This window comes from Phalaenopsis equestris, unplaced genomic scaffold (genome assembly GCF_001263595.1).
Source record: "Phalaenopsis equestris unplaced genomic scaffold, ASM126359v1 Scaffold000740, whole genome shotgun sequence".
Taxonomy (NCBI): domain Eukaryota; kingdom Viridiplantae; phylum Streptophyta; class Magnoliopsida; order Asparagales; family Orchidaceae; genus Phalaenopsis; species Phalaenopsis equestris.
In genome coordinates, this window is record NW_018165180.1 from 50459 (window position 1) to 61367 (window position 10909).

The window sequence follows — 10909 nt, forward strand, 5'->3', positions numbered from 1 at the left end:
CCCAATTCCTCACGCAGCTCCCTTTTCTTTTTTCTTTTTTCTTTTTAATTATATCCGGATATTCTTATACAAATTATGAGGGGTTTTGAAAATTGTTAAATTTGATTTGAAATTAGCGTAATGCAATTCTTTGAGATTTAGAACTTAATTATCCTAACCAAATCTAATTTAGATAAGCTTGAATAGTTTTAAAATAAGTATAATATATAATATAATGATTATTTATTATTTTGCATTTTCTCAGCTAAATATTAATAATTTTTAATATATTGTCAAATTTTAATTTAAAAAAATTTTGATTCGAAAAAAATATTACATAAGGACTCCGTATGCGGTCGGAGTTCAATGGTAGGGTGCCACATTTTAAGTGGGTCCCACCATTCTTTACACTTGCTAATATCAATGTATTACGGTAGGGTCCACTTGACACGTATCGTCCAATCATTAAACTTCTGAAGCAAATTGTGTTAAAAGTTTCAGGCTAAGCTCCAAACAGAAGTTTCTTATTCCCGTCTCGAATATATTATTATTATTATTCAAATTTATTTTTTGACGAGTCATGTTTTATGATGTCATATAAAACTATTAAAATTTTGTTCTTGCGTCAAAATATAGTCTCCTATATAAGGATAATTAAATAGAGAATCTAAACTATTGAAAAATTAACTATCCAGCTGATTTTTTATACCATCGAGTTTGACAAATTTACGCCTGGCACGACTAAATCATTTAAAATCTCATAAAATTGAAAAATATGGGTTGGAATTTTGTCATGAATTTTAATATTTGTGTTAGAATTAAAAAAAAATAGATGAAACATTACAAGTGATTTATAAATAAAAAAATTTGCATACCACCTATTTCTTCTGGATATACATATCTAACACATATATATATATATATATATATATATATTATTAAACATTAAAAACAGCCCTGCTCTATCATAACAAGCACCAAGCAGCTTAACCCCAATCTACACCATTGTAAACCAGTATTTACAGAATATAAAATACAAAAATCTATGAGCTTCGCCCATCTCATAACATCAGTCCACCTTCACACCAAAATCTTCTCCTTACAGTCTATTAAATCGAAAGAAATCCGAATTAAGTCAATGAAAGCAAAGCAATAATAAATTGTAGATTAATTGGGTTTATTGTTATGACGTACCTGAAGCCAAAACCGGCCCCTTATAGAGAAACTGGAGGCTATCTCGATTATGGCCGGAGGCGAAGAACGAGAAGCCGGAGACGACCGGGGAGCCGAGAAAGACGAAGCTGACTGGTACCATCCATAGCTGATCCTTGGATTCCTGAAATTTTAAGCTCCACCAAATCAGCAGCAGCGCTCCGGCGACCGTTGATAGGAGGAAGAGAAGGATAACTGCTACTGGTATCTTCTTCCCTTCACACCCCTCCTCCATTGGTCCTAGAGAGAGAAATTTCAGTTCTTTGAAGGTTGGAAGAAGGAAAATAAGGAGGTTAATTTAGGGAGAGGGAGATTACTTGTGAAAGGGAGAAGTTTCTGCCTAGTTGTTGTCTTCCTGAGTTACTACTACTTTGAAAAAGACGAAGGAAAAGAGGAAAAAAATTAAATATATACCTTTAAGAAAGGAAGGATAAATTAATTGGCTCTAATGCCTACGAGTCTATCTCAATATATAAGATGGTTGGTAGAAGATACTCACGTCATGCTGCCAAATGGATAGTATGACGTCATCGTTTGTATGTAGGCATACTATTTTCTTTCATAATGGAGGATATAAATTAGACAGCATTTGCATATTCTTGTGGGAATATGTAATTGAACTTAAATAAATTTATTTATATCATATAAATCTTTCATATCAAATAAAAAATAGTTAAAAGGTAATTTAATTTTATAAAATAAAAATTGTATTTATATTTTTACATTTCTCAAAAACAATATGACATTTTGTATAAGATTACATATTAAATATAGTCTTTTAATCACTTTTTTTTTTAATACAATCACCCTCCTAAACCAAATCAAGAAGATTTTGAGTAAATGTTTGGTCAGCTGAAATGTTATATTTAATGTTTTAGATGATTAGTATGCAAAAAACACCAAATGTTATATTGTTGTCGTATCTGATGATCCTGTTAACATGATTAGTATGCAAAAAACACCAAATGTTATATTGCTGTCATATCTGATGATCATGTTAACAGAGTAGATGTTTTACACATTAGATTTGAATTATGTTAAGAAAGAGAGGTAGACCTAAAAAGACTTGGTCATATTGTATAAAAAATGATTTTAATTTGTTAAAACTAAATGAAAATTTGACACTCAATAGGATGCAATGAAGATAAATAATTCATGTAGCCGACCCAACTTAGTGGAATAAAAGCTTATTGTTCTCGTATTTTATAATTTAACACTGCTAATTAAAAAATAACTAAATGGGGGCATTTAGATGCATGCCACTCAATCCTATGTATGTACATATATGACACTAAAATTTAGTTTCTTATTGTATACACCATAATTTTAAGCACTAATCTCAAATCCTTTGAACAACGTAGATGAAGACCAGACAACCAAGACGTTATACTATCTTATTGCCAACTTCATCGTCAAGAATCGGTCGACACACTTTGTCAAGTGATCCAAACTGCAGACCACGTCGACAATCTCGACCGACCGGGGCGTCTATGAGAATCCTTGATCGCGGCTAACCAATCGACCTCCCTCTACCGCTGCAGATGAGATCAACATTTGACCAAGTGCCTCACTCAACTGGTCGTCTCAATCGACCAAATTCAAGCAAGAATCGACTAATTACTGTCATATTAAAATTCAAATTGTATACTTCATATATGTTATGAAATCCATATGATTCATAAGAATATTCATTGTATTAAGAGCAGCTTTCATAACCGTCATCTCTTTTCAGTAATTGTACAAATTACGCTCCTATAAATAGGAGACAAAAATACTAAAAAAGAGACGATTGCCAATTCTCTCTACACGAAACTCATGACTAGTTATACTCTCTTTCTATCTTCCTTCCTTCACTCAATCCTAAACTCTTGGGACTTGTTCACAAAGAACAATTTAGAACCCAACATCCAATTTATATCATCCAAATATTTCACATCACATCAAAAATATCTCTATTTCAGCTTTTAAAGATGGATACACCATTTTCATGCATCGGTAAGGTGGATTATATGTAAAAATTGAAGTTCAGACTTAGAGATATGTAAATACATAAGAATTAAGCGGTATGCATGTAAATCTTCCTTTTCTTCAGATACAATGTTTTGACTCGTGCTGTATTTATCCATGACCAGAGAAGTCCTGAAATAATTTTTTTTTTTCCTGGCGGCTAGTTTTCAGTCACGGTCGCCCCAAGTTGTCCATTTCACCAATTGTCATTTGGAATGAAAGATCAAAATGTGGCATCAATAACTCTGTTAATTTATTCAATTGCTGACTTTTTTGTATTTTTTTTTCATATAGAGAACAATACAGCAATAAATCAAGTCAATTTTGCAAGGATTTAAATATAATTTTCTTGAGGTAAGGTGGGACGTGCGCTTCCGGACAAGGTGAGCATTTGAATCAGTATGGTAGGATTTTTCTTTTTATTTTCAAACCAAAATGTTTACACATTTTAGGTCAAAACAGGGAAAAAATATTACCTCTGTCAGTACTCTAATGGTGGGATGTCACGTATGCAATGATCCCACCGTGGCGCGCACACCACCATTGGAGTACTGATGCATCAGCACTCTTGATGTAATATTTTTTCCAAAACAGGGCATGTTTGAAAAAACTTTTTGGCGTGCTGAATTAGTTTTCTAGAAAAAAGGGTTTTTTTTTTTTTTTTTTTTTTTTGCCAAATAGATGAATTTGAAATAAACATTTTGTGATTTATCATTATTTTTTCAAAAATAAAATGTACACAAAAATATAAATTTTAAATCTATCATGTTTTTCAGTTTTGATAAAAAAAAAAATAGAGGATAATTTTAATATAGCTATTACATTCTAAATATTACAAAAATTTCGTATTTTTTTTCATTAAATTTTATGAAAATTGGACAAGAAAGTCTCAGTCCTGTCAAATGTTCAGCTGTCTCCTGTATTTACATCAGCACAAATCTAAAAGTAAATCAATGGTATATGTCCAACTCTCACTTTCTTAACATCTTGTGAACTCGCATTGCATAGGGTCTTCCAGAACTTGCATGCCGAGTTTCTTTCATGGACCAATGACTATAAATGGAAGAGCTTTCGTCTGGGATAATAATCGGGTAACGAACAGTTCGGGCATTTATGGAACATAAATGTGGATGAGATGCTGATCTGATGCAAACTCCAAGCTCACCGATTTAAAATATCTTTACCATACATGTCCTTGGATCCCATTTCATTTGTGGATTATACTGAAATCTAACTAACATGAAAGAGAAGAGACAGAGAGCTAAGAAAAAAACTAAAGGCATATAAGAAAAAATCCATCAGATACCTTGGAAGATAATTTTTACTTTTGTTTTTTCATTTTCTAATCTTTTGTGCCATATTTATACTTTGTGGGGCGCCCTTGATAATTCGAAGTGATTGAAAACTCAACTTTTTAGTTGAAATGCAGTTTATGTTGAACTTATATTTGTAAGGTTAATTTGCGAGTATAAAATTCGGTTACTATTTCATCTTGAATTCTCTTATGGCGTTGTGAATGATAATAATTTGATAAATTCATATTGGATTTATTCCGCATGCAACACTTCTAAAACCATATTTTTCACATAAAATTGTGTTAACGACTGAGTATCACAGTCATTTGCCAACAAACAACACCTACAACTGTGTTTTTGAAACAGAACAATTGCTTCCAAAACACCAGCTTCTGAACAACAACTTTGTACCCAACTTTTCTACAATCATAACTGAAACAAATGCACCCTTCGTCTCTCCAGTGTCTCTCTCATTTCACTGTTCTCTCTCTCGATCGCAACAGAATCATAAGACTTATCATTCTTTTAAAAATCGTTTCCATTTTTCTTACTATATGCACGCCACTCGACCCTTTGCCCATCGATACACACACGCAAGACCACACCGTTTCTTCCGCTCTGCCCTAATATGTGACGCTCATCTCTTGTTTATGTTGTCTCACGCACGTCAAAAAAAGCCCTCACTTGATCGTCCTTCTCTGTTGCACCTCCTTAACCCATTGGAATAGCCACCCGCTCTACACACTGTCGTCCCTGTCTTCCCAATCATGTGAATCCTTTGCTTCGTCTCTGTTGTCTGAAGTAGCCAGCACCTCTCCTGTTTGAAATCGAGCGCTTCAAAATTACTATGTTGTAGTCCTTCAATTCCTGCAAAATGTCTTCCCTAACTTCATACACCACATAATTGAATATCCTCCTTAGCCGCGATCACTTCACCTACTCCGTCTCTTGGGCGAGCCTTGTCGTGTTAAATATATGGAGCATATGACTTACCTACATCACATATCGCGTCTCACCTACCTCTCTCCCTCCTACCTCTCTCTCATTTTCTTTAAATAGTCTCTTTTGACCTGTCATAAGAACCAAGTTAAGTCCTCTTGAGAGCAAAGAGAGAGAGAGAGAACAAGTTTTCTTGTAAATGTCGAGGAGCTCGACGGTGTAATTTCTTGAAGTAATAAAATCCTCTGCAGCCCTACAGACGTAGGAAAATTAGCTAAACCACGCAAATCTGTATGTTATTTTTCTGATTTGCAATTTTTCAATCCTATTTTTTCACTTTATTGTCATCATTTTTCATAACAATTGGTATCAGAGATTTTTTTCGAGGCTAAAAGAAAACGATGGACGAAGACAAAGTGATGGCATCAGGGATCAAGAAGTTCAATGACACAGACAAATGATATCTTTATGAGAAGAAACTTCATTTTCCGTTACTGGAAAAACGACCAGAAAAGATGGACGAGACAAAATGGAATATGTTAAATCGACAGGTTCTGGTGGTTATTCGATTAACCCTGTCAAGGTTCGTTACCCACAACATTAACAATGGGCATGAGAATGTTGGAATATGTTGGAATCTTGTTGGCTTCGTTGTCAAATAGTTGGGAAGTCATGAGAATGACAGTTATCAATTCTGCAGATAAATCTAAACTGAAATATGATGATATTCCTGAGTTGATTTTAGCTAAGGAGGTGCACAGGAAAGATTCCGGCGAGACCTCGGGTTCGAGTTCGACACTGAATTTGATTCCAGAGGGTGATCACAGGACAGAAACTCAAACAGAGGAAGATCAAATCAAAGTCTGGTCAGCAGACAACTTGCTAGAATTGTTGCAAGGCTAACCACATAAAATGAAACTGCAGAAATTCTAAAAAGAAGGAAAATGATAGCTAATGTTATGACTGAAGAAATATATGATGCACTATTGGTGGCAATTCACAATTATGTTGATGACTAGATACTGGATTAAGGGGCTTCCTTCCATACATCTTCCCGCCGGAAGTTAATGTAAAATTATGTTGCAGGTAATTTTGGAAAGGTATATCTGACTAATAGAAAAACTCTGAACGTGGTGGGGATGAGAGACGTTAATATTGCACTCTCTAACGAGAGCTAATAGACTTTGCAAAAGGTCAGGCACGTTCCTGAGTTGAAGAAAAACCTCATTTTTGTTGGGCAGCTCAATGAGGGTGGTCATTCAGAAGTTTTCTTAGATAGCACCTGGAAGGTTACCAAAAGAGCACTAGTACTGACTCAGAGTAAGAAAACTAATACATTATATATGACTATAAGTTTACTCAATACTGTTGCTACTACAGTTGTAGAGAGCACGACAGATCTGCAGCATTGCAGGCTTGGTCACACGAGTCAGAGCTATAAAGAAATCTTGCAAGATGAGAATTTGAGCATGTGGGAGCTGACCAAGGAGGAGGAGACGGATTCCCTTCCAGGAAATCAGACTTAGGAGCTGACAGAACTTTCACTAGAGAAAAAGACACTACAGAACAAGTGGATGTACAGGGTGAAGACTACGCTTGATGACAGTAAGAGATACATGACTAGGTTTGTTGAAAAAGGATTTCAGCTTAAATGGGATATTGCCCATGCAATGAGAGTTGTAAGCAAATTTATGAATAACCCAGGAAAGAGCTTGGAGGTACAAGGCTACATTGGCGCTGATATGTCAACTAAGGTTGTTACGTTTGAGAAATTGAAGTTGTGTTCGACTTCAGTTGGTCTTCCAGTGTAAAGACAGAAGCCAAGAGTTGCAAGGGTGGAGGAAAGTGGAGGATATCATGTTTGAAAAAAAAGGTCGGTACAACCAGCAGATGATGCAGCCTGTAGGTGGTGCAGTTAGTGTCTCATTCTCCAAGTGTAAGAATTGTTAAATATATAGAACCTGTGACTTACCAACCTCACATACCGCGTCTCACCTACCTCTCCTACCTCTCTCCACTTATCTCTCCCGTCCTTTAAATACCCTCTTTGGGCATGTCATAAGAGCTAAGCAAGTCCTCTTGAGAGCTAAGAGAGAAAAAGGAAGAGAGAAAGAGAAAATAAGTTTTCTTGTAAACGTCGAGGCGCTCGACGGTGTAATTTCTCGAACTAATAAAATCTTCTGCAGCTCTGTAAATGTATGCAAATTAGTCGAACCATATAAATCTGTGTGTTATTTTTCTGATTTGCAATTTTTCAATTCAATTTTTTCACTTTATTGTCGTCATCTTTCATAACATGTCGAACATCTCCCTGCGTGTTTCGTTCGATCCACAGTTAACACTGAATAGAACCTTCATCCCTGACTTCCCGCATGCCACAAATCCTCAGCAACCCTCGTTGCCCTAACCCAAAATCGAGCAACACCCCCTTGTGTCAGAAGCATCTACGTGCGATACTCTCTGCTCCATCGAATCCACTGCTCTGCGCTAGCCCACAAAATTCTGTGACATTTCTTCCTCCTTGCACTGCAATCCGTTCTTCTGAAGCCCACGCAGAATTGCCACTTCCTCACGTTCCAAAGCAACTTCCTTGTGATCCAAAGCCACACGTACGTTTTCCACTGCCCTAGAGCCCAATCTGCTTCAAATCGCAAGAAGCCTTACACACTAAACCGAGCCGAGTTCCTCTTTGCTTTCTTATTAGAGCCCGGGCATTACATTAGCCGAGCCTGACTATTTTTGCCCAACTCGAGCACTTACCCGAGGCATTTTTGGTGTTTATGTTGTTTTTTTTTCTTTTTTTTTTTTTTTTTGTTTTGTAATTAAAAAGAAAAGGAAGAGAACATCTGTGATGAATTATTACTTTTATTGTACTATCGCTGCCGATGCTATCAGAGCTTGAAAGGTATATTTTTGGAACAATGGGGTGATTTTTGAAATATCCACTCGAGGAAGCGTGAGTACATGTTCGTGGGGAAATTAAGTCTTGTTAAAACAACGAACTCGTTTGAAAAAAAATTTTAAAACTTTTGAATTTTAAAATACCAATTTGTGAGAAAAGCAAGTACCAAGTGCTGCTCGGAAAATATTGATTTGTGATCTTACTTTTTGTGCATATACATTGAAAGTCCGATGTGTCTTTTAAAATTGCACACTAAATTTATACTTTGTTTCCCGACCACAATATCTCACGACACTAACAATCTCGTCTTTTAAGATAGTTGAGAAGATTGACATTCTCTCGTGCCCCAAAGAGGGGTTAATAGTAGGCTGTCAAAATTTAAGGTGATTTAAACTTGTAATCACTTTAAAATATTTGAAAATTTGGATTTTTAATTAAATAAAACATCACTTATTTTAATTTTAAAATGATTTGTAGATTTGGGCTTTTAAAATTTTAGTCTTTTAACTTTAAAATATTGGGGCCTTGGGCTTTTAAATATTTAGGCTTTTAAAACATAAAATTTCAAGGCTTAAAAATTTAAAATTTTGACTTTAAAATTTAAGCTCCCAAAGCTTAAAAAAATATTTTGAAATTGAGCTATTCAAACTTAGGCTCTTAGAGCTTCGAAATCAATTCAAAATTAAAATTTTCGAATTTAGGCTCCAATGGGCGAAGAATAATTCAAATGTGGAGTTTTCTTAAAATTTAAATTAATGGTCATTGCTACAGGATTCACAACATGTTTATAAGCAAACAAAAGGCTATATTTTATAACCCTTAAAGTGAACCTCTACATGCATCAATATATTCATTCAAATAAGGCAAATTTATATAAATTCAAATCTTACATAAGATTCAATTCATGCATTAAAATTATACAAATTATCTTAAGATATATAAAGTCATCTAAAATAGTCAAAAACGTGAAATTTAAATGTTTGCATATGCTCCAACCAATGTAATGGACGCTTAAATATTATATTTGAGTATGTTGCGAGGGCTAATAAGACCGTCTTGTTTATAGGATAGAGTCGTAAAACCTACTTAACTAGTCCGATCATCCTACTTGCAAGGAGTAGAGTTGACGAGTTTAGCGAATTTGAAATAAATGTTTCATTCTTAAAATAGGAATTTACAAGTCCAAATTACATAATTCGATCCTCCTACCTATAAGGATAGAAGTCGAAAGGAATTAAACTCTGAAAAGTTTAAACTAACAAAACTAAATGTCCCCTCTTTTTAAGTACAAAATCTCTAAAATGTTCAATACAATGTTCAATACCCCAATGATGGCGGTGTTGATCTAAGATTTCAGCCGGATAGGTCAATCTTTTAAATCAGGATCTTCAAAATAATCAAATCTCGCATCCATAACAGTTTGTCGAGGGTGTAAAATTTCTAATTGACTTCAGCCCACAGAGAGCTGATGTCATATTAAATGTATTCATATATTCACAATAGAAGTAATTGCATGCCGATAAAGACGTGACCCAAGTCCTCTGCATGCATTGTTTTACCGCCAAATGACACCACAAAGTAGAGGTTACAACCAGAGCCCTATGACTGGATGGTTGTAGCTAAATGACACTATTCCCTTACGGTCACAACCGCAACCCGTATGTTCCTAAAAAAATTTCTTTTATTTGAGTTGTGAATCATAAGAGTACAATTAATTGGCACAAAGCCTTCTGTTAGCCCAAGCCGACTTAAATTTATTCCCTTAGATAAATATCTACCCCAAATCTACAAAAATTTCTTGGTAGATGCAACTCGTAGCTGATGACAAAAATTCTTCTATCAAGTTGGGTCTCCTACCCCAACTAAGTAGACCAGGGACCATGCGAGCCCGGAAAGACGAAATCATGAGATTTTGATCAAGTTTTGTCTTCATTCCCCACCATTCACTTCTTAATTTCCAAGTGATGAATTTTGTAATTTAAAATCTTAAGTTTGCTGATATTGTATGTTAAACATTCAATTCTTAACGACTTGATTTAATCAAAAATACTCTTCCATCATCATGCGGGGTAATTGACCATAAGAGCTTGCGCCTATAGGAAACCTCGAACCCCATATCAAAAAGCCATCGCAAGGGTAATGTCTCATCTACAATCCAATCTGTCTTCTAAAAAGTTAACCTCCAAAGCTCTCTCAAAACAAAAATAAAACTAAATGGAGAGTCCTGAGGAGCGGACATAATTTTCATATCCCACATCACCTCTTGCGGTCAATCTAAAAATTATTTCACTGATAAAAGAAATCTGGATACAAACAACATTTATAACTCATAAAAAAAAAAATAAAAAAAAAATTCAGCCATGTTTAAGCTTGGAAGTAGCATACTTGCCTTAGCATGGACAAACAAATTCACATTTTGTACTCCAAGACAATATGCTTAATAGTGCAAATGATGGCAACCCATACGATAAAAATTTTTTATGTATTAAAGCCCATTTGGTTGAATATATTTCTAGCATACTGGTTTTAAGATTTAGATTATTTACAAAATTTGATGTTTAATTTGGAAAAGTTT

General features: G+C 34.8%; 2 protein-coding genes and 1 long non-coding RNA gene across 4 annotated transcripts in view; 1 reads left to right on the top strand and 2 right to left on the bottom strand.

The window, feature by feature from the left end:
* LOC110030555 overlaps positions 1 to 4279 on the top strand; it is a 17752-nt gene extending 13473 nt beyond the window's left edge. The window contains exons 2-3 of the long non-coding RNA XR_002294665.1: positions 3493 to 3581; positions 4207 to 4279. This is a non-coding gene — a long non-coding RNA (uncharacterized LOC110030555). The remainder of the gene's footprint in view (positions 1 to 3492; positions 3582 to 4206) is intronic.
* On the bottom strand, positions 940 to 1829 carry LOC110030554. 2 transcript variants are annotated; one of them, XM_020733319.1, is made up of 3 exons: positions 1509 to 1829; positions 1174 to 1431; positions 940 to 1085 (listed from the first exon to the last, which is right to left on the bottom strand). In XM_020733319.1, exons 2-3 carry the CDS (start codon positions 1424 to 1426, stop codon positions 1060 to 1062), a joined length of 279 nt encoding a protein of 92 aa, XP_020588978.1. In that variant the 5' UTR covers positions 1427 to 1431; positions 1509 to 1829; the 3' UTR covers positions 940 to 1059. The 2 variants fall into 2 exon arrangements, with proteins under 2 accessions (XP_020588978.1, XP_020588977.1); XM_020733318.1 differs by having other exon boundaries at positions 1174 to 1829.
* LOC110030553 overlaps positions 4215 to 10909 on the bottom strand; it is a 23828-nt gene continuing 17133 nt past the window's right edge. Inside the window, exon 7 of the mRNA XM_020733316.1 lies at positions 4215 to 4428. Coding sequence (XP_020588975.1) covers positions 4368 to 4428 — 61 coding nt within the window. The 3' untranslated portion in view covers positions 4215 to 4367. The remainder of the gene's footprint in view (positions 4429 to 10909) is intronic.

Coding starts and splice junctions, on each gene's coding strand:
- LOC110030554 (XM_020733319.1), bottom strand. CDS start 1,426: ATGGAGGAGGGGTGTGAAGGGAAGAAGATACCAGTAGCAGTTATCCTT. Junction 1,086..1,173: donor GGGGCCGGTTTTGGCTTCAG/GTACGTCATAAC, acceptor TCGATTTAATAG/ACTGTAAGGAGAAGATTTTG.